The sequence below is a fragment of the Spinacia oleracea genome, chromosome 3, assembly GCF_020520425.1.
Source record: "Spinacia oleracea cultivar Varoflay chromosome 3, BTI_SOV_V1, whole genome shotgun sequence".
NCBI classification, from domain to species: Eukaryota; Viridiplantae; Streptophyta; class Magnoliopsida; order Caryophyllales; family Amaranthaceae; genus Spinacia; species Spinacia oleracea.
The window spans coordinates 109,104,979-109,127,253 of NC_079489.1; the positions used below are offsets into that span (position 1 = coordinate 109,104,979).

The 22,275-nt window shown below is 37.6% G+C and overlaps 2 protein-coding genes across 2 annotated transcripts; both read right to left on the bottom strand.

Annotated features, from left to right (window-relative positions):
• Positions 1-412: 412 nt before the first annotated feature.
• Positions 413-826, bottom strand: LOC130469953 (uncharacterized). Its single transcript, XM_056839497.1, has one exon. It carries the CDS (start codon positions 824-826, stop codon positions 413-415), a length of 414 nt encoding a protein of 137 aa, XP_056695475.1.
• Positions 827-8,564: 7,738 nt separating this feature from the next.
• On the bottom strand, positions 8,565-11,324 carry LOC110803409 (DELLA protein GAIP). The gene has a single exon (XM_022008918.2). The coding sequence runs from the start codon at positions 10,912-10,914 to the stop codon at positions 9,067-9,069; it is 1,848 nt and encodes a 615-aa protein (XP_021864610.1). The 5' UTR covers positions 10,915-11,324; the 3' UTR covers positions 8,565-9,066.
• Between the last annotated feature and the right edge of the window lie 10,951 nt (positions 11,325-22,275).

A 22,275-nucleotide genomic window follows, 5' to 3' on the forward strand; every position in this document is an offset into this window, starting at 1 on the left:
GGTCAATTGGAGCTTTTCCAGACAACATGACCTGTCCCAACCGGCTTGCATAGTCTTTTTGACCTCTCATTGTTGGGCTCCCAGCGGCTAGACCCCCTGAGATGACGGCCACAATTTCTGGATCAGTGTCGTTGTCATCACGTCGGTATGACGGTGACTTGCTTTTCTTGTAGAATTTTTTACCACTTCCCCCTGTGCTCGGGCTAAGATAGAATTTCAGAAATCCTTTGGCGGCTAATCCATCAAGAGCTCTTCGTAGAATCTCGCAGTCTTTTGTTTCATGTCCCACATCACGATGGAACTTACAGTAAAGCGAGCTGTCCCGAGTTTCTACCGGCGACTTCATGGGGAACGGTCGATCAATCTCATATCTATCACTTACATCTAGCAGTATCGTATACAGGTCAGTGTTTTACTCGAACCTTTCTTTGTCATAGAGTCGTCCTCTCTTCTGTCCTTGGGAGTGGTTTGCCTGATATCCTTTCTTTTCAATGGCCCATGTCCCATTCGGACGGCTGGTCTTTTTGTTTGATTTGTCCTTTCGTTGAGGATGATCTGTGGTCTCCGTTCCCTTAGACTCTTTGGGGACGGAGCAGATTTCAGTGGCATGAATAAAGGACTCAGCCTCATCCAAAGCGTCGGCCATAGTTCTCACACTTTTCTTCACCAAATCGAACTTAAAGGACCCCTTCTTAAGTCCCCTAAAGAAATTATCAAAAGTCACCCAGTCAGGTAGGTCCGTAATTTGTCCTGACTCCAAATTGAAACGTCGAACATAGCTTCGCAAAGATTCATCTTTCCCTTGCTGTATTCGACCCAGATGCATGCTCGTCTTCTTCTCTTATTTATAATCCATAAATCTCGCAGAAAATAACATCTCCAATTTGGCATAAGTATTGATCGTTCCCGTAGGCAACTTCTCGAACCATTTGGAGGCAACTCCCTTCAGAGTGGACGGGAAGTATTTGCACCAAGTTGCATCAGTAGTTTCCTGGACATACATATGATGCCGATAGGCCAAGAGATGTACATCAGGATCAGACGTGCCATCATAGGCGTCAATAGCTGGCGGCTTTACTTTAGGCTCCTTGGGGGCATTCATGATATCAGCACAGAATGGGGTGGTGTAATCGAGAATGATGCCGGCTACTCCCTGTTGGATATGGCATATCGGGTCCTGCCTTCTATTCTGGGATGTTCTACGCCGCTCGCTGTCCGCGCGACTGACATGAGTCCTGGTGAGACGGCGCGAAGGAGCAGCAAGGGGTAAATCTTGCATGACAGGGGTGGAACCTGTATCTGACAGCTCGGTTTCTTGGGGCCTATCGAGCTGAATGATCGGTACTCTTCTGGACGGTCCAGGTTCAGGCCGAGAAGTTGGCAGGATCCGACGCGGAGCTATAGGCTGGAAAGAAGTTCTTGTTCTGTCAAAGCGTCTGTCATGATCATCATTTCGTGCTTGGTCTTGCCGTCAGACATTAGACCGAGTGAGTCCATTAAAGAAGGGAATTCCCGTCCCATGAGATTGAGAACGGATGCCCTTGATCTCATCTTGGAGAGTGTCCATCTGTGCTTTGAATCCGGCCAGGATGTCTTTGAGCTGCCCAGCAGACACCGGCAAATCTGGGTTTTCTTCCATAACTGTGTCGGCGTCCGCCCTCAAGTGACCACCTGGAGGAAATGAAGGTTGGACCCGTCTCATCTTCCACTTGGACCTGCTCAGGTTGCGACTCAGGAGGGGGTTCAAGTCGACCGTCCTGCCCTACAGACTGGTTACTTCTGTCGTCCCTCCCTCGAGGAGGACGATCACCATTCAATGCGGTCTCCTCGATTTCGTTTCGATTGATGGGCGCGTCCCCGAAGTGCTGGACGTCTACCATGTTACCTTACCTCCCCACAGACGGCGTCAAATGTTGTGGGAGTTTTTCCTTTGGATGATGAAGAAGAGGTATCAGGTTCCACGTAGTGTCGAGTCCAGTCCACGTCGGCGGCATACTTACAAAACAAGAATATTCCCGAAGGAATATTCCCTCCGATGCTTAACTAAGACACGGGTTTTTAGGAAGATGTAATTAATGAACAGAAAGCATTAAAGGTAAGTTATAGGATGTTTTTCTATCTAGAATTGTGTGTCCATTTCTTGGAAATTGAATATATTTATAGTCTCCCCCTTTTGGGGGAAACCCTAGGGTAATCTCATTGTGATTGGCTAGTTTATCAGATAACGACATGTGTCACTATCATAACATTCCCTATGGGCCATGGGCTTTAAGAGTAATTGGCATAATTAGGCCAGCCATACATCAGCATACACTGACTCCTAGATGGCAGCCAAATAGGCGGCTGACCAATCGGGGGTGCCACGTGTCATGCGACAATTGAGCCACGTAGGCAGGGTATTTTTACCCACATCACCCAATATTGGCCCACGAGGCGGTCCTTACTACTACAATACGACGACGAAAGGGACATGCGTTAGACTACATTACTAATGAGTTGATTTTAATGCACAAGTAATTAACTAAGCGACGTAAAAAGAGTGATTTAAGTTTATTTGAGATGCCTAGAAATAATAGATTTGTCCAGAGATTATCTTATTAGGCGTGACCAAGATAGTAGATTATATGAACATATTTATATGGTGATGAAAGCAATACAAATTTAACTTCAGGTTACAGTATAGCTTAGGCTATGCTGCGGTTCTCAGGACCATTTGTCTTTACTGGTTTTCCTTTTCTGCTTCGAACTTCACGGTAACTGTCTGACTACACATGATTCCTGTTGCAATTCCTCCGAGTTTCCCCTTAGATTCTTCCATTTAGGCTTGTGAATTGGCTATGACTTTGGCAGTATTTGGGACATATTGAGTGCTTATATGGAAAGAGTCTGCTTAACAAGAGTTAATAGAAGACGATTACGAATACGAGACGGGTTTAAAGCCTCGGTCAATACTCAAGCTTAGGTTTTGGTTGATGATAATTGGTACCGATTCCCAGATTCCAGAGGGTTGTATTTATAGTGTAATCAGTCGAAATAAGATAGACATTTGAAGAGTTTTAGCTTTTATGAAACTAAAACTGCAACGCCGATAATTTTCAGCCCTGGCATGATCAGCGCTGGAAATAACCATCGTTTGTATGGTCAGCGTCGGATATGTTACTTGCTGAGTCAGTGACATCTCATTTTAGAATTTTATCCGTGTCGTGATTGGCTGAGAACCAAACTGTAGAGCTAATGTTTATTGGCGGTGGTGTCTGGGTGTTGGAAATAAGCGACGTGTATATGCCACGCGCTAGAATTTTCTAGCGCTGGTAAAATCTATCTGATGGTTTTCCAGATCCTTCCAGTTTGTTCTGAATTTCTATCTCATTCACGGTTTTATCTCTTTAATGATATAAGTTGGAGTGCAACTCTTATCTTTTTCAAGGATTAATTGTAGTACAATGTAATCACTATGAATATCTATCTTGCATGGATGCTATTTCAGGTAGCGGTTAAGCATATCAACTACTATAAATGAAAGTTACTAATATTGGAAATATAGGTTTCGGAGTCACGTTAGTCAGTCACGAGTCATTCGTCGCATGCTTAGGAAAATGTTGACAAGAAGTGTTTGGTTTCATCATTGAACTCGCCGCTTCGGGCTTAGGGGACAAATTCAGGCGTCTACACATTGTTAAGAAAATCCTCTCAGTAGGAGTTGTTGAGCTAGAAGACATCAACGACACTAAGTATAGTTCTCTGACAAACATAGACCAACTCAAGAAGTTATATGTCTAATTCAAAGAGCATATTCTAACTTCAAAAAGCTATATACCCCGACAACTACGTACGACCTGGTTCCTTAATCGGATATGTGGTCAACCTCATTCCGAGGCCCCACCACATTAATAATCAAAAATTTCAAATCTCCTCAATCAAAGCATTCTAAATTCAATCAAACATTCAAATAAAAACTTCAAAGTACCAAAATTTTAAAATTTAGCAACCATTGATATCGATGCTCTTATTCCGAACGAGCAAAAAGTTTCAAAAAAAGAAGAAGAAAGCACATTTCGAGCAATTTGGCACAATTGTCAAATATGAGAAAAATGATGGTTTTTCATTCATGAATTTCTCTTCGAATGGTACATAAAATGGCTTCAAGGCCTTAATTCGAAAGCTAATTCAATGACAAGTTCAAATTCAAGTTAAGTCAAGTCATTTCAAGCCTTTTCACCTCATAAACACACCGCCTAAACACATTTCTAAGCACATTCTAAACACACTTCCCAAACACTTTTTCAAACACATACAAACTTAAGCACCTTTGAACCTTCGAAGAGGAACCTTCTCCGGGTTTGACGATCATGCTCTTGAGCCTTGGCGCCTTGAGTATCTTCCGCTTCCCCTACTTGCAAGCATCTACATCTATTTCTTTCTTTCCCAAGTGGCCAGAAAGAGGCATAGCAAGCTTCCCAATGCGGTTGGACATGGAGTAACTCTTGAGTTCCAACCGGTCATGAACCGAGTGGCCCTATACGTTTCAGTAAGGTCCTATAAGTTCTAAAAATGTCGTATAAGCTTCAATAAAGTATTAAATAAATACTTCATCCGTTTAAAAATACTCACAACGTTGATCACTTTCACGCAAGCCAATACGCAATTTTGATCATTAATATCTTAAATTTTCTTCTAGAAATAATTACTCCCTCCGTCCCAAATTAGTTGTTACACTTTCCTTTTTCGTCCTAAATTAGTTGTTACACTTCTAAATTAGGAATGACCCCACAATTATTATATTGTCTCTCTCTTCCCACTAAATTCTTTTTTGTCCTCACACCCTCTCTCTTGAATTAAAAAAAATACCCCACTAACTCCTATCACATCTACTTTTTCAATAAAATAACAATTGATAACCAAACAACCACTTATCACCTAAAACTTTGTGCAAAGGTAAGTGTAACAACTATTCTAGGACGGATGGAGTATAAAAATTGATACTCCCTCTGCCCCTTAATACTCGCAACACTTTCCTTGTAAAGTCATCCCTTAATACTCGCCGCGTTTCTATAAATGACATACATTTACTAATATTATATTATTACTCGCACTTACCTTGAACCCACATATATTCTTATTTCCTTAAAAAACATTAAATAATTTAAATCACCCCACCACCACCCCTTTATTAGACACATTTTGCACTAAATATATTTAAAAAAAGCACCCCACAATCTAGTACCACCTAATAAATTAACAAGTCAATTAAATTACCTAAAACTCTATGACGGTCAAACCGGGGTGAGTATTAAAGGGCGGAAGTAGTATTTTGAAAATACACATTGAGACAAATCTAACAAGATTTTACATGACTATGTTTTATCTGACATATAAACATTGCAAGTATTTCCAAACGGAGGAAATATGTAATATTATGATTATTTGCGTTGTTATATTAAATAAATCATACTCCATATTTATATTTAACTAGTCTTATATGCACGCGATGCGTGCTGTATTATACAAAAACTTAAAATTGTGTTGTGACAATTAATCACAACTAATATTAGGCACTAAAAAACCATTCGCAAGTTCATATTTTAAAACAATTAGTGCTACAATATGTCAATCTTACAATCTAAATAGTGTAACATTCATGCCCTTACATGACAAAGCTTCAAAATCTTAGTACTAAAGTAAAGTAACTAAACATATAAATTAGTTTTTTTTTCTCTTGCTCGCAATACACCTGTCTATCCACATGCACTCCTCCGCCTAATTGATGTGCAACACTTAACCAACATTATAAGAAAGCTCAGTATTAAAATCTACAATTGGTGGAGGTAGCACCCATGAATAACCTTTGTTTCCGAAGGTTGTGAATAATTTTCTCTATGACCCGATTGCGTCGATTATGTTGCATGAACATATAAATATATATGTTAATTATGGCCTAATTAATTCGAAAAATTATCACGGCACAATGAAATGAGATGAACAACTTGCCCTAAATCGAATATTATTTACTAACCCGTTATCCCAATTCCCAAACATAGTGGAAACCAATCAAGACAAATATTGACAAACAAAGTTTGGCTGACCTAATAGTAATAAAATAATAATAAAAAAAGCCCAAAAATATAGAAATAAAAATATAAAAATAAAAATAAAAAGAAGAAGAAAAAGATGAACTAAAGTGGATTAGTTTTCCTTGCCACGGTCAACTATTCATCCTCTCCATATTCCTCTTTCATTTTCTCTCTCCTCTCCTCTCCACTTTCTCTTTCTAAGGTTTCTATCCTTCAATTTCTTTGCTTTCATCCATTTCTTTCACTTGATTGTTGATCTACTTGTGAATTTCAATCCAAGTTGTTCATCTGATTATCTCGCGGCCGCTTTATCAGTGAATTCATTTCACGGAGGTAAGTTTTCATTTCGTGTCACACCCACTTTCTATCTCCTCGATGTGTACCTCTGCTCATCTGAGCCGCCGACCGTTTCTGAAAATCTCTAGAATCATCTCGATTCTTCTAACTACGAAGTATTTCTTCAAATCGAAGTGATTTTGCACTGTTCAAGCTAAGAAGAGTGACATTATCTTATGATTAATTCGTTAATTGTTTGTGGGAATGATTGGGTTTTATAGCTATTTATTTAGGCGTTTTGTATTGAATTAAGTTTTGAATTAGGGAGGCCTTTACCGCTCCTTGATTTTAGGCCTTTATTAAGGCCTTTTCTGCTCTTTAATTTAGGCGTTATAGAGTATAATCTGTCAAAATCAAATAGCAGTAAAGTCCATTTGAATTGGCAAATATTAGAATCAATTGTAATATTAAAAATATGTTTGTGGCTTAACTTACCTTTCCTTTATTTCCGTTTTGTCGTTGTTTTAATACAATAATAAAGCATGTTGCTTAAATTGCGAAATTGTCAACCAAAATTGCGAAACCCCAATCTGTCCGTCGGGATTTGAAAGAGCCCGGCCAATTGTTTAAATATTTCCTTTATGATTTATTATTGTATTTATAGTTAAAGTTAATAATTTTAATATAGTTTATAAATAATAGGGGCGTTTTAGTCTATTCAAAAGGGGACACCAAAAGTGTATTTGCGAAATTAACCTTGGCTCTTCCTTTATAGAATAGAGATTGACGATAATAATTATCAATCATACATAAACCTTAATTAATATGTTATTATTAATTACTATAATTACAAGGGAAAACTTAACAAACACTTTAAAAATTACGTGTACATCACAAATCAATGAATCATGTTTTTGGTGAGATGCAGATAATGATAATATTATTTCTTTCAATCAATGCATTAATTGAAAATAATAACTTCCAATAATCATAATATTATTTCTTTACATCAATGCATTAAGTGAAATACTCGTAGGCAGTATCAAAGATTTATTTTTTCGCCGTGATAAGTTCAATTACGGAGTATAAATAGATCGATCGAGTCACAAATATAGTTTTGCTATCGATCGAATTCATGCTTGGATTTTATTAATTTTGGATACTTATTACAAAGAAATATTTTATATTATTAATAATAACATAAAATTTTACTCCCTCTGTCCCAGAATAATCGTTACACTTACATTTGCACAAAGTTATAGGTGATAAGTGGTTGTTTAGTTATCAATTGTTATTTTATTGAAAAAGTAGATGTGATAAGAGTTAGTGGGGTATTTTTTTTAATTGAATGAGAGAGTGTGGGGACAAAAAAAATTTAGTGGGAAGAGAGAGACAATATAATTATTGTGGGGTCATTCCTAATTTAAAAGTGTAACAACTAATTTGGGACGGACGAAAAAGGAAAGTGTAACAACTAATCTGGAACAGAGGGAGTAATTATTAAATATATGAACTAAATAATAATTATTTTATTAATTTATATTTTATTAATATTACATTCAACTATTACCAATAATCTAATGGCTAAAAGTTTAATACTCCATCCATATTTTAAAAAGATATACACTTTCCTTAAACGGCCGTATTTTAAAAAAGATACATTTTTTTTTTTGACATATTTTAACCCCCACTTCCAATTATATTAATATTTTTCCTCTTTCTAGTGATCCCCACACTTACTCACATCATCTTTTTACTATAATAAAAACAAGTGGGGATCATGTCGTTTTAGGGAATGGGGGGTGAGGTGGATTGTAGATATATTATTTAATTAGATGGTGGGGTTGATAGGTTACTAAAAATTACAAGTGTATCTCTTAAATACGGCCGAAAAAGGCAAGTGTATCCCTTAAATAAATACAAAGGGAGTATTAAACAATAAATAAAGTATAATAAAATCCTATAAGGTAGGTTTTGTAAGTTAAATAAGATCCTATAAAGTCCTATAAATTCAGATAGGTGCAAATAAGTTAAGTTCAAATAAATTTAGATCTTATAAGTTGAAAAAATACACCCTTAATAACTTAACGTGGCTTCTTATGTTGTTAAAAAAAAAAAAAAGTAAGGAAGTTATGTACTCCGTACAGTTGAAGTATCTCCCATAAAAGAAAGTAAAATAAAGTAAAAGCAATGAACTAAAAAAAGAAGACGACCAAATCATTAGAATATGTTGCCCCTTTTTATTTGAGAGAACAGAACAGAACAGAAAAGGCCATATATAAATACAACTTTTTCACCTCTAAATTTCACCCTCACAGGAAAACTTACACCTTCCTTAAGACACCAAAAAGGTAAATAAAAAAAAGACCCAAAATATCATCACAAGATAAAGATGAAAATTGAAAAAGAGAGAAATTTTGTTTTTGAGTAAATAAAAAAAGAGAGGAATTTTTAAGGAGGAGATAAAGAGAGGAGAGAGAAAGGAGAGAAAAGAAAAGACAGTACTAGCTGAATTGGGAATTGAGAACTAGTGGTGGGTCCCAACCGCACTAACACAGCTCAGCACATCAATCAGTGTCAGAGAGAGAATTGGCCAGCGGTTAGGTGGTGGGCCCACCGAGTTACCTAACTCGGTTCGGTTTTTACGACCTTTCGCTCTCAACCCATCCCACCCCTTATCATCATGTTTCCCACAAAATTAGATCGACTCGAGTTGAACTCAGTGACGAATTGGCGATTTGCTGTTTTGGGCGAGTTGCCAAGCTGAGGTGGTAATGAGTGGCCTACTATGCCACCCTAACATCAAACACCCACCATTCTCCTCCACCCCATACCCATCCCCACCTGCAAAGAAGTCTAACAGCATGCTAGCCTGCTTAAACGCGTTTGACCCGATGTGGACCGGGGCAAACCCGGCTTTTCCGAACCGAGTCCTCCACTGAGCTACTGTCTCGTGGCGTTCCACTCGGTCAACACCTTCACAAGCTACCACGTTGCATATTTGACTACCTAGGTACATCTCCGACATCATCTTATCCTGGCTGTCTACACAGCTCTCCAACGAGTCAAACAAGGTGGAGTAATAGTGTAGTGACTCGTTGAATCGTTCTAAGAAAGCCGGTCCGTTGTGATTCGCTTCCTGTTCAACCACTGTTACGATAACCGGGTTCACTTCCTTCATCAAACCCAAAACCTTATCTGCGGCGCCCGGTCGAGCTAGCAGCCGATGCAGCTCGAAAACCGAATTAACCGCCACCACCTCTGTATCCGGTCTAAGTTCAAGTAGAGCTGATTCCAAATCGGTCAAACTATTGGCTACAAACCCACGGTACTCAAACTGGATTTGAATTGAATCAGCAAATTGAGCTAACTTCCAACCGACTTCCTGCAATCGGTCTGAATTATCCGGAGCTGGCGGCCCGATCCCGGTTAAACGAAAAGCCGGCGGACCCTCGGGCCTAAGCGCTAAAGCTTGCATCAAAGCCGGCCATTGCATTCCTTCTTTCATACTAAAATCAATCACATGAACCTTTTTTTTCCCACTAAAAGCCTCCAAAATTGCCTGATTTGCAGTGAAATGAGCAAATTTAAGATACGGGCAAGTCTCATAAAAGTGCATCTGCAACATATCGGATAAATTCCCATCATATGGAACATCTGGGCATACTTTATACACCCGCCTTGCAAGAGCTTCAGCAAAATAAGTCGCAACTTTCCTCATAGATCCAACTTGAGAAGCCGCTAAAAATCCAATTTGTTTCAACAGAGCTTCAGCCAACCCCATATTCTGTTGCTCAATCGCCTCAGCGCATGCCATCAGAGTATGAACCAATCTCACCCCGTTCTCTTGCGAATCCACCAACACAACCGGCCGAGATGACACGGCCGTGTTCGTGGTCAATATCGATGAGGTTAAGCCCGAAGCGGTGGCCTTAGCTGATTGGGGGTTTGTATAACTAGAGGCCTTCAACCTCTTCGCCTCCCTCGAACTTGAACTACTTGTAGTAGTACTAACCAAACTATTACTGCTACTACTATTATTAACAACCAAAGCTGAAGAAGAAGGTGATGGAGGAGTTAAGATAGCTTTACCTGGAATAGCTTTGAGATCATAATCCGAATACGGGTCCGATCCTCCAAACTTAACAGAACCCTGAGGAGTTGGGTTCACAATAATCGGATCTACACGCGACCCAATAGAAGGCAGTAGTATCGGATTCGCCGGGTCAAAACTAGTTGACGATGGATTGAACTCAGAAAGCATAGATTCAAGCCAAGTAGACAGATCTGAAGGATTATAATGAACCGTCTCGGAAGCCAATTGAGAAAGACCATCTTCTCTAACATTCCCCATAGCTTGCTCAAGCTGTTCTAGCTTTTGTGCGACTTCCGCCATGTCTGATGACCTCACCTTGTACCCCAAAACGGCAAGCAGTTCATCTACTCCCGCGTCGTTTTGATCTTCCCACATCTTAGACTTTCCGGTGGTGGTAGGAGGACCACCACCCAGACTACCCCCGCCACCGGCGGAAGGTCCTGGATTGGAAAAGGGTAGCTCCCTCTTCATTGTTTTTCTTTTAGTCAGGATAATTTCTAGAAATTTGGATTGTATTGGTATGAGAATACTGCGTATGAGATTTTAATTGAGTTTTCTCTCTCTTGCTTTATTGACAACAAAATTAATGGGAGATGAAGCTAAATTTGAGAGAAATCATTTCTTTAAATTGATGATAATAAAATATATAGTTTAAATGTGTTGGGAAAGAAAGAGAGGGGAATCTTGGGCGGCGAAGGGGGATTGGATTGGGTTATGGGTAAGTACTGAGAGTAGAAGTGCTGCTGCAAAAACGTTGGGTTTGTGGATGATCACAGAGGAGAGAGAAAATGAGGATGCGATGATCAGAGATGAGAGAGATGAATAATGAAGCAACGCTCGTGATGGGGGCGCCAGGACCAAAGAATAAGACAGCTGGCCTGGCCTCAGGAGGATAAAAATTAGAAATTATAAATTAAATAAAGGCAAATTTGGTAAAAAAGATATTTTATAACTTAAATTTTGCAAAAAATAACCTTATATAATTTTTTTTGTGAAATCATACCTTAATGTAAATTTTTTTTGCAAGAAAAAACCTTATATAATTTGTTTTTGTGAAATCACACCTTAATGTAAACTTCTTTTGCGACAAATAACCTTATATAATTTGTTTTTGTGAAATCACACCTTAATGTAAACTTCTTTTGCGAGAAAGAACCTTATATAATTTGTTTTTGTGAAATCACACCTTAATGTAATTTTTTTTTGCCAAAGACAACCAAAAGTAAGTTTCCGACATTGACTGAGCTTTTCCGGTCATTGACTTGCACGTAGACCTGTCAAAAATCGACCCGACCCGAAAACCGACCCGAACCCGACCCGAAAATACTGGGTCCTGAACAAGATTTTGCGACCCGTAACCCGATTTTATCCGAACCCGAGCAACCCGAAAAGTAATGGGTCAAAACCCGACCGAACCCGTTTTGGACCCGACCGATTGAAAATCGTTGTATTTATAGTAATAAATGCGATTATGAGAAAATTTAAGCATAATAAACACGCTATTTTTTACTATTATTGTGTGTAATATGATTTTAATTTGAATTATACGCCATTTTACGGTTAAATTTGACTAATATAAACTTATGTAGGAAAATTTGTTAATTTGTGCCCATATTTTGTATATTTATCACCTAAATTAATGAAAATATAATGCGCGTTTTAAAATCTCTCAACCCGTTGGGTCAACCCGAACCCGAAAGTTCTGGGTCTTGAACAAGCATTTGTAAACCCGAACCCGAAAGTGACCGACCCGATCTAACCCGAACCCGAAAATAATTTTTTACAACCCGACCCGACCGACCCGTTTGACAGGTCTACTTGCACGTGAGAAGCACGTGTGGCTTTATTTGCTAACCACACACAATTTTCCTCTAAAAAATCTAAGCTTTAAAACGTAAAGTTGAAAAAAAAAAATCAAAACAAAATCAAGTTTAAAAATTCAAGACTCGGGAAAATCAGTGTCTTTAACCAATTTAAGCCACACGTGCTGCTCACGTGCAAGTCAATGGCCGGAAAAGCTCAGTCAATGCCAAAAACTTCCCTTAGGTCCTTTCTCGCAAAAAAATTTACATTAAGGTGTGATTTCACAAAAAAAATTATATAAAGTCCTTTCTCGCAAAATTTGAGTTATAAAATGTCCTTTTTGGCAAATTTCCTTAAATAAATTGTGATTGTTACGATTTGGTCTGAAGTTCAATTATTTTTCTTTTTTTACTCCCCACACATTCGTAAATGGACGTGGTCCACATTAAATTTAGTGTGGATCTTGTCTTAAATTATTTTTTTGGCAAAAGATCTTGTCTTAAATTAAAACTAGTCTTATATGTGAAGGAAATAATGACTTTGGTCCAAGTATGCATTTAATGGTAAGTCTAATAAATGCGGTTCAGTATTAATTATACAAGTTAATAATAAAGTGAGATCAAGTGAACTGTATGCCTAGCTAGAGGCCGCTTCAGTTCAAGTGGAATTAATGATATTAATCCACAGCTTACTCTTGACTGAACCCGTAGGGTCACACAAATAGTACGTAAACAGATCAAGTATTTAATGGCATTAAATACTCCATCTATGAATATTCGGAATCGACGGATCTTGGTTTCAGTGGGAGCTGAGATCGTCAAAGGCAAATAAATTAATACTCCGGAAACGATGATATTGCCGAAAACGGAAATATGGATCGTATCGGAAATATAAATATTATCCAAGTCGTAAATGTTTCCGGAAACGAAACATGGTAGGTATCGAAAAATATTATCGGAAATGGAAATATTGCCGGAATCTGATATATTTCCGGAAACGGAAATATTGTAGGAATCGGAAATATTATCGAAATCGGAAAATAATTTCGGAAACGGAAATATTAAATATTCGTTCGAAACGGAAATTAATTCTGGAATCGGAAATGTTAAATATTGTTCATATCGGAAATGGATTCCGGAATCGGGATTAACCGGAAGCGCGTCGTACGAATTAGCATCGGACGAGCTTGCTAGACGAAGGCCCATCGCGAAGCCAGGCCCACGTCCAGCAAGCGTGGCGCGCCTCACAAACAGCCCAAGGCCATGCCAGGCCCAGCGCAAGGCAGGCCCAGCGCGCGCCTAGGCTGCGGCAGCTTCGTGGGCTTTTGCGCGGGCATGGCCTGCGCGCATGCGGGTCATGCTCGTGTGTGTTTGTGCTTGCGTACGAAACCTAAACCGTGTAGGATTCGTTTAAGATTAAATTCCTATACCTACTAGATAAATTAATTAATAGAGTTTAAATTAAATTCAAATTAATTAAATTCGTTTCCTAGTAGGATTCCAATAACTTTTCCATACCCTATAAATAGGTGATTAATGCTCACAATTTAGAACGAGTTTTCTAAGTATTCAAGAGAATTTTAGGCATAAAATTCAGTCACTTATTTGCCTCATAATAGCCGAAAAAAATACATAGTACATTTGGGGCGATTCTAGTTAGTCAAACCTAAGGTGGATCCGGACGTGCTGTGGACTTTCTACGGAGGGACGACACTTGGAGTCCTAAAGACTTGTTCTTGTTCGGTTCGCGCGCAGCAAGAGAGGGCACGCTAGAAAGAGTATGCATCCTAAATTATGCTAATTGTTATGTGGCAATTAATTTGGAATCCTGGCTTTTATAGTTTTTTCGCATGATTTATATTCATTTATATGTATCATAACCTAACAGTGGTATCAGAGCCTCTAATTAATTCCATAATAATTGCTTAACATGGTTAAATTTTATAAATTTGCAAGGAATTAAAAGGGGTGATTAATTTTCGTAATTGTAATTAATTGCAAATTTGCGTTTATTTAATTATATGTAAGCAGTTTTTCGGCAGTTTTTCGTTACTCAACGAAATAGAGTGATTTTTGTGTCAATTCCGCATGTAAAAGGCATTCTAAAATTTTGACAAAAATATTGTTTTTCGGCCGAACCCAGAATTCCCAAATTCGAAGCCTAACTATGACTTTTCGGAAATTTTAGTTTTTCAAATGCAAAGTTTGTAATTTTAAGATGTTAAATTTAAATATTTGCGATTCTTGTTGTTAAATCTTGAATTTTTGATTGACCTACTGTATGTATTTAACAAATTTGAATGCCTAAGCTTGTTAATTATACAACCTAATTTGTAATCATAATTAATTTGTTGAAATTCGAATAATTTAGAATTAATTTTATTTTCATAATTAATTGATGATTTAATTAGGTATCCATGATTAAAAACCACCATAAAAATTGTTAATTTATGATAAATTTTAAATTTTTATGACCTAGATTTGAATCCATGATAATCGGAAATTAATTAATAAATAAATTTTCGATTTTTCGCCCTAAATTTATGAAATTAATATGTTTTATTAATTTGTCAATAAATTTGAATTAAAAAGTTTTAATTTTTATGAAATTCGCTCATGATTGTTGCAAGCACAAAGCAAAGGACGCTACGTGTTACCCTTAAGGGGTGTTGTATAGTGCGGGCACGCGACGACGAGCAAGGGAGCTCGTCGCCCGTGCGGTACAAATGCAACGAGCAACAAGCAAGAGGCGCGCGCGCGAAGCAAGGGAGCTGGGCGTGTGTGGCTCGATGGGCGATGGGGCGATGGGCAATGCGGGTGCCAGGCGAGCAGTCGCGTGTGGGCAGCGAGCGTGCTGCGCCACAGCGCGCGCTGCCTCGCCCAACGAGCAGAGCAGTAGCGTTGGGCAATGCGGGCTGCGCGCATCGTGGCCTCGCATGGCTGCAATGCGTGTGGCCTGCTCGTGCATGCCTAGCGATCAGTCGATGGGGCGCTGCTGCCTCATGACTAGATGGGGCTTGGCCGCAATCCCAAGTGCCTCGTCGTGTTACGATTGATGCGTTTTGAATTTAATTTTGAATTTTCAATTCGGAAACGATTTTAATTAACTTTAAAATTCGTAATATAAATTATTTTCTCGGAATTTAATTTTGAATAATCTAATTATTATAAATTCTAATTTATACTAATTATTTTACTAAAATTAAAACCTTGAATAAATTTAAATTCATTTATTTAATTTAACTGAAAATAAATTAAAGGATTCAATTATAAATTTATATGAGCTTTAAATTTTAATTGAATTTGTATGTTTCCGGTTAGACTAGGAAATACATTTTTATGTTTAAAATTAGTAAAGCATGTAAATTTATTGGTTTAAGTGGGAGCCTTTTAGTCATAAACTCTTGATTAGGTCTACATTCCTTTAAGGTTAAAACAACTTGATTAGAATTAATAAGGATTGAATAATTGGTAGATTATTGGAAGCCTTGATTAATTGCTGCAAATGTTTATGTGATGCATAATATGTTCTACTAACCAGCTATGTGAGCCATTCATGATAATGAATGGGTGAATAGTATATAATGTATATGTACTGTTTTGCAGGTTATTGAAAAGTGACTAGTATGGCCCAAATAGGATAGAAAATATGGTCTGCGTACCATTAATTTGAATGTAAAATTGGTCTAATGCGCCAAAGTTTTTCATTTAAATATGGTATGCGTACCATCAAATAGTTGTAATTAGTTTAATTATAGCTTATCCTATTTGAAGAAAATGGCGCCTCCCATGGAGAATTCAAGACGAAGTTTCCAATCCATTTTCAAGACGGACTTTGAAGTTGAAGCTTCAAGATGAAGTCGGGCAATACTAGATCACATTTATATCTTATGCATGTTTTAAGTTATTTATTGCTTTAAATATGTCTTAATCATGCATGAGATTATGGCTTGATTCTGTTGCATGATTAAGGATTTTAGTTCACTTAAAATCTAACCAACATAGTAAGAGACTTAAGTTCCAAACTTTAAAATTGAGTTAAAAGGTGCCATGCAAAATAACACTTACTTGGATAAACCTTTACATCAATCTTAGTAATAGTTTTCCGCCTAAGCGAGGTGTTACTTATTGATCCTAAAGGGGTAAGGTACACAAATAATTGTGAGTACATATTAGTTTTGGTGAAACTCAACGATATAAGTAAGGAGTCATTTTATGTCGTGGCAAACGGGATAGGTTTACCTAATAACTTCTTAGACGTGCCTATCAACCAAGAGTAGTTTCTAGACTATTACAAAGGCTTTGCTTACCTAAAATATTTTAGAATTGAGTCTAAATACATAATGTGCTTAATTCTTCAATGATTTAAGGATCTTGGAATCATTTTATTCACACCTGCCGGAACAATAAACTCGAATAAAATGCCAATAACTTGTTCAAATTTCATGATTGCTTTAATTTTCAAGTTATTACTCATGATAAATGTTTAGACTTTTCATGCTTCAATGTATGTTTTAATTATTGTTTATAATTAAATATCTTGCACTGCAGTAAATCCTTTTAGAAAGGTAACAGTAAATTTCCTCGATTGGTAGTGAATCCAAGAATGATTCACGGAAATGAGAGAAAATGAGCATTTTAAAATGTACGTTTCTTTTAGCGACTTTTATGGTTGTTTTCGAGTATCAAAGTCGAATGGCAAACCGATTGGTGCTTGTGAATTCAAAATACAATGTAGTTTTGAGATCATAAAGCATTGAGTTTAAACGATCAGCTTTACCAATGGTTAACAACCTAATATCTCTTATCCATTTAATTCTCGAATGAGTCTAGTCCCTAGACATTCGAATAGATCGATGCTTAGAGAACTTTAGAAGCTTCTGGTAAGATCATCTAGTTGAAACAGAATATTCAACATAAATAAAATGGTAAGAACTCTGTTGGAATGACATCGGACATGTCTAACAAAGTATAAAAGTCAACACTAGAGAAGTTAATTCTTAAGACTATAAGAAAGGGTACAAGAAATAGGAAAACAAGGAACAAATGAAAGGAATTTACGATTCCGTTTCTACCTATAAGTTTATTTTTAAAGAAAAGGTAACCTAGCAATCAAACTTCCTTGGTATAATATACCGCTTGAGGTTCTTACTTCGGTAATAACTCAAACAATGGAAGCTAGGCTACACTAATGACCTACAAGTGGGAAATGAAGCATGGCAATGCTACATTAGTTGTAGGGTCATCTGGTTTGTTTTAAGTCCTTTCAAGGCTGGAACTTAATGACTATTTTGTTCCATAATCGGCATACCTAAATTTCTGTTTTCAAACACAGAAAGACTCACATTCAAGAAAGACAAAAACAATGTTTGTTTGTTATTTGGATGAAATGGTCATTTACGGGTTGAGTCAATATTCTTGATTAAAACAAACAACTCTTTAACAACAAGAACTTTACTAGGTTCATATCAATCTCTTGATTTGAGTTCCACTAACCTTTAGCATTGTTGCTTAGACCATGTCAACAAGTTAACATTCAAAAGCTCTATTTTTATGGACTTTTGAAAGTTGGTTGATTTCTAGATCATTCAAGACAAGTTAGTCTTACTTGTTGAAAGTAACAAAAGATATGAATTATTGTTAGAACCCCTAGACAATAGAGTTCAACGCTAAAGAAAGATTTTATGACTTTATTATCTCACCTAGATTTGAGTGAATATTGGTTTATTTACTCAAAGTGATATAAGTTTGAATCTGTTTGGCTAGTTCAAAGATTCAGAAGTATAAAATCCACTTGGTAAGAAATAATAGAGATCTAGGTTAGATCATGTTAATGATTACTTGAGACAAAAAATGATCATCAATGATTGTGTGTTGTAATTTCACGATCTAGCTCCATAAGATATGGCATATCTACGTTGAAATGATTGAAGTCAATTAGTACTTGATTCGATCAATGATGAATCATAAAGAATTTTCCTATAATTTCTAAACAAAATGCTCAACTACCACCAAACTAAACCAAATTCGTCAAAGCTATTGAAAAATAATTTCAGAATATCTTTTTATAATATATCTAAAGAGTTCCTAAACTCAGTGGGAGCTTAGTGTTTGTTATTCAACAAACTAAGGCCCAAGTATAAATATATGTTTCATTGTGATTTATTCAAATGAGGCACAAGGGTATTATTTCTACCACGAATTTTTGAGAACATAATGTTTGTTTGCTCGAAATAATGTCCTTTTGGAGATTCATTTCCAAAATGACAAGTGGGAGAAAATAGACCTCGAAAGTCATCGAGGAGAACAACAAACATAAACGGACACTCTGGAGGCTTTTAGAAGTTCTTCAGAAAATCCGAACACTTATTCGTTAAGGACTTTAGAAGTGGCTTTAAAGAATAGACGTATCTTAGAAGACTTTACAAATGCTTCAAGGAGAACAGAATATTCAAAGGACTTTCAAGTGGCTATTGATATTCTATTTGTTTGATGTTCTATACCCAAGTAGGAATAGAGTTCAAGTCACTGAAACTATGATATTCTTCTATTAGATAGTGAAGAAACATGGAGTTCAGGTCACTGAAGCTATGCAATTCTTCAATTAGATAGTGAAGAAACCTACAACTTGCAGTCAAACTATTATCATGTAGATTAATGAGTTTGTGACTTATAAGAAAGCTATGACGAAACCTAGATTCCCTAAAATGGTTAGAAGCCATATATAGACTCAATGTTTTAAATGGTTAAAGGCCATAAAACATAATCAATGTTTTGATGACAAAATAGAAATTTGTTAATTTGCAAGAATAGATTTACACCTATTGGTTGCGAATTGGTTTTAAGGATAAAAACCATCAAACATGGAATTGTGTTCACACACAAAGCTAGATTAGTTGCTAAAGGTTACAAGCAAATTCATGGCGTGGATTGTGTTGAAGCCTCATGCATAATCTTAATGCTCAAGTCTATAAATCAAGCAATGATTGCATATTGGTACATATGGCAATTGGATGACAAAACGTATTCCTCAAACAAATGTTGGAAGAAACTATGTACATGGCATGTCATAGGATTTGTGGATCCAAATAAATGCTTGAAAAGGAAAGCTAGCTTATGAAATCTAAGTACAGGTTTAAGCAAGCAATTGGGAATTGAAACTGTATTTTAGTGAAGCTAATAAGTATTTCAGTTTCATAAAATGCACATGATTCTTATAGATATATAAGAAGTTTAGTGGGAGTACGTAAAACTTAATTGGTCCTATGTGTATCACACACATATCTCTCTATTGTAAAATAACATTCAAATGCTAAATGACTTAGATTTGAAAATTATTCATCAATAATGGACCAAGGCGAAACTTATTACATAATGGGTATTAAGATCTATTTACAAAGATCTTATAATATTGTTTTGGATTAAGTAATGGCAAACTAAATCAAACACGAAAGACTCCATTGGAGACATTCGAACCATATGAATAAATCTAAGTAAAGGATGTTTGAACTATGTATAAGCATTTACTAAGTTAAACATCAAAGGATCTAAGTGAGATTCTTAACCTATATTATATATCAAAGAATTTAGCTGGATTTAGTATCTACTGAAACTAAATGAGCTAAAGTTACATGAATAGAATTCAATTGGGAATTATTCTGCAAAAGAATTTATCATGTATAATATGATATGAGGATCGCCAAAAACGTATCGTATGACTTTAGGCATGATGAACATATACCAATCTCTATTGATCTAAGTAAAGATGAACTAGATTGAGATCAAGAAAAACTTATGGTACTTAAAAAAGTACATAAGAGTAGTTCTTGATTCAAGGAAATAAAGATATGCTAAATATTGATGCTACACGCATAAACACTGGCAAAGGATCAAGCAAGATTCCTTTGGAGTTAACCATTGACAAGGACGAGCTAAAGAGCATCGCGTTTTGAAATGGCGACATGGATTGGAGACCATGAGTTGTTGCGTGGGAAATTAAAATAATAATTTCTATGTTCTGAGATATAGTTGGAAAGTCTTCCGCATATTTGTGAACTGCTTGGATAAGTAACCAAACAAAGCATCACTAGCAACGTAAATAGTTGAAGTAAAAGTACTTATTGCCTAAGAAGCAATAAAACAGGGTTGTTTAAAGTTCTTCACTGAACTTTGGTAGATCACCTGTCTGCTGGCTTGATGGTTCTTCATTGCAAAATGCGTAGAACCACTATTGTAGCAAGAAAGACTAGATCAAAAAATAAACATACTCAAAAGATCTTATCATCTATCTCGAAGAACATTCGATGAAAAGGATATTAAGATTGGCAAAGCATGATAACTAAACCTATGCAACAAGTGAGTAACAACACTCACATTGTAGCGCTAGAAATCAAGCATAGCTTCGAATTAATGAACTGTTTTAAAGATGGGTTAGAGGCCCATGGTTGTAAAACATTGGGGTTGAACATTTATCATATATGAAATGTATTTTCATATTCCATTTAATCTTGGTTTAGTATTAAATGATGAGTCCCTTCAAATTGGCGATATATTTAAGATAGACTGTCAGGACTAGTCCTGTTGTGGGCAAAATTACCATGCCAATGTGTACCAATAAAGGTACGACACGTGGCACGTATTATGCCCCAAAAGCAAACCATACGACTTCTATTCTGATGAAAAAATACCTGTCTAAATAATGACTAAATATACGTACCGGTATTCACGTACGTATAAATGTATATATTCTCATCTATACATAAGCAGTGTATACGGCCAGTACTGTATGATTGGCACAAAGGCCCAAACAGCCCACCTATGCCTTAAAAGGCCAGAAAACTGTAGGAGGAAAGGACACGTGTCCTCCTCTCCTTTCTCGGCCAATCATGAGAAAGGAATGTTAGGTTATTCCAACAAAAATCTAGTACTATATAAAGCCCCATTTCCCTAGAAAAAGGGGTCACAATCAGAATACAATCAAGAACATTTACTGCTCTGCCTTCTCTCTACTTTCTCTCTCTAAAAATATACTCTTGCTTAAACATTGGCTACCGGAAACCTCCAAGTCTAGTCTCCCAGAAAAACCCCACTACATTTGGCGCCGTCTGTGGGGAGGTACGGTAGTATGGAGGAGCAACGACAGGAAAACGATGCTGGGCGGCCTATAAGGGTGGAACGGCCACCTCTGGAAAGGGAAACACCGACCGAGCAGCAGCATACGCCGGCTCCAAGAATCACTGGAGATGCCGCCCAAATTTTTGCAGCAGGGCATACACCTCGTCATGCCACCGAGGTGGAAGTGCTCAGTGAGGAGGAAGAGCAGGCAAATCGCACTCCCCCTGGTGGGCACCTAGATCCCCAATCAGGCACAGTAATGGAGGAAAATCCAGACATGCCCGTGTCTGTGGGTCCCCTACGAGCCATCTTGGCCGAGTTTCAAGCTGATATGGGAAAAACAGTCAACGCTGAGGTGCAAAAGAGCATGTTGATTTACACCACCACAGTAGCTGCCAACCATTGGAGGCCGGCGGATAACAGGCCGTCATTGTCCCTGCGTCCCACGAACGTCTGGACCAGGCAGACGGGCGAGGATGTCAGGAGGCGGCTGCCAGCAAATCAGGCCTTGTCTTACCTACCGCGCCGACTGCCTCAACGGCTGGTCGGCGAAACGTCTCGAGGACGTGAGCAGCCACACGCAGAGCAGGTGCCTGATTCCGAGTCTGAACTTTCTGATACTTTGTCAACCCCCATCATGCCGGATAGAACTCTCCCTCATCCAACTTACACGCACCTGAGCCAAGCACGCCCAGGGGCCACTCGTCCAACTCATCAAACTCGCCGTCGGGATTCTTCCCGGCGAGAGCCGTACTCAAGGTACCAAGATCCTGTGTACCACATTCAGGAGGGGGTGTCCAACATGGCCCTGGGACATTCCACCCGTTTTGCAGATAACATCATGGGATCCCCGAGGGAGCCCAAGGTTAAGCCGCCCAACATTGATGCCTATGATGGGACTACAAATCCAGACATG

Excerpts from the sequence above, each read along its gene's own strand:
- LOC130469953 (XM_056839497.1), bottom strand. The coding sequence starts at position 826 with ATGCATCTGGGTCGAATACAGCAAGGGAAAGATGAATCTTTGCGAAGC.
- LOC110803409 (XM_022008918.2), bottom strand. The coding sequence starts at position 10,914 with ATGAAGAGGGAGCTACCCTTTTCCAATCCAGGACCTTCCGCCGGTGGC.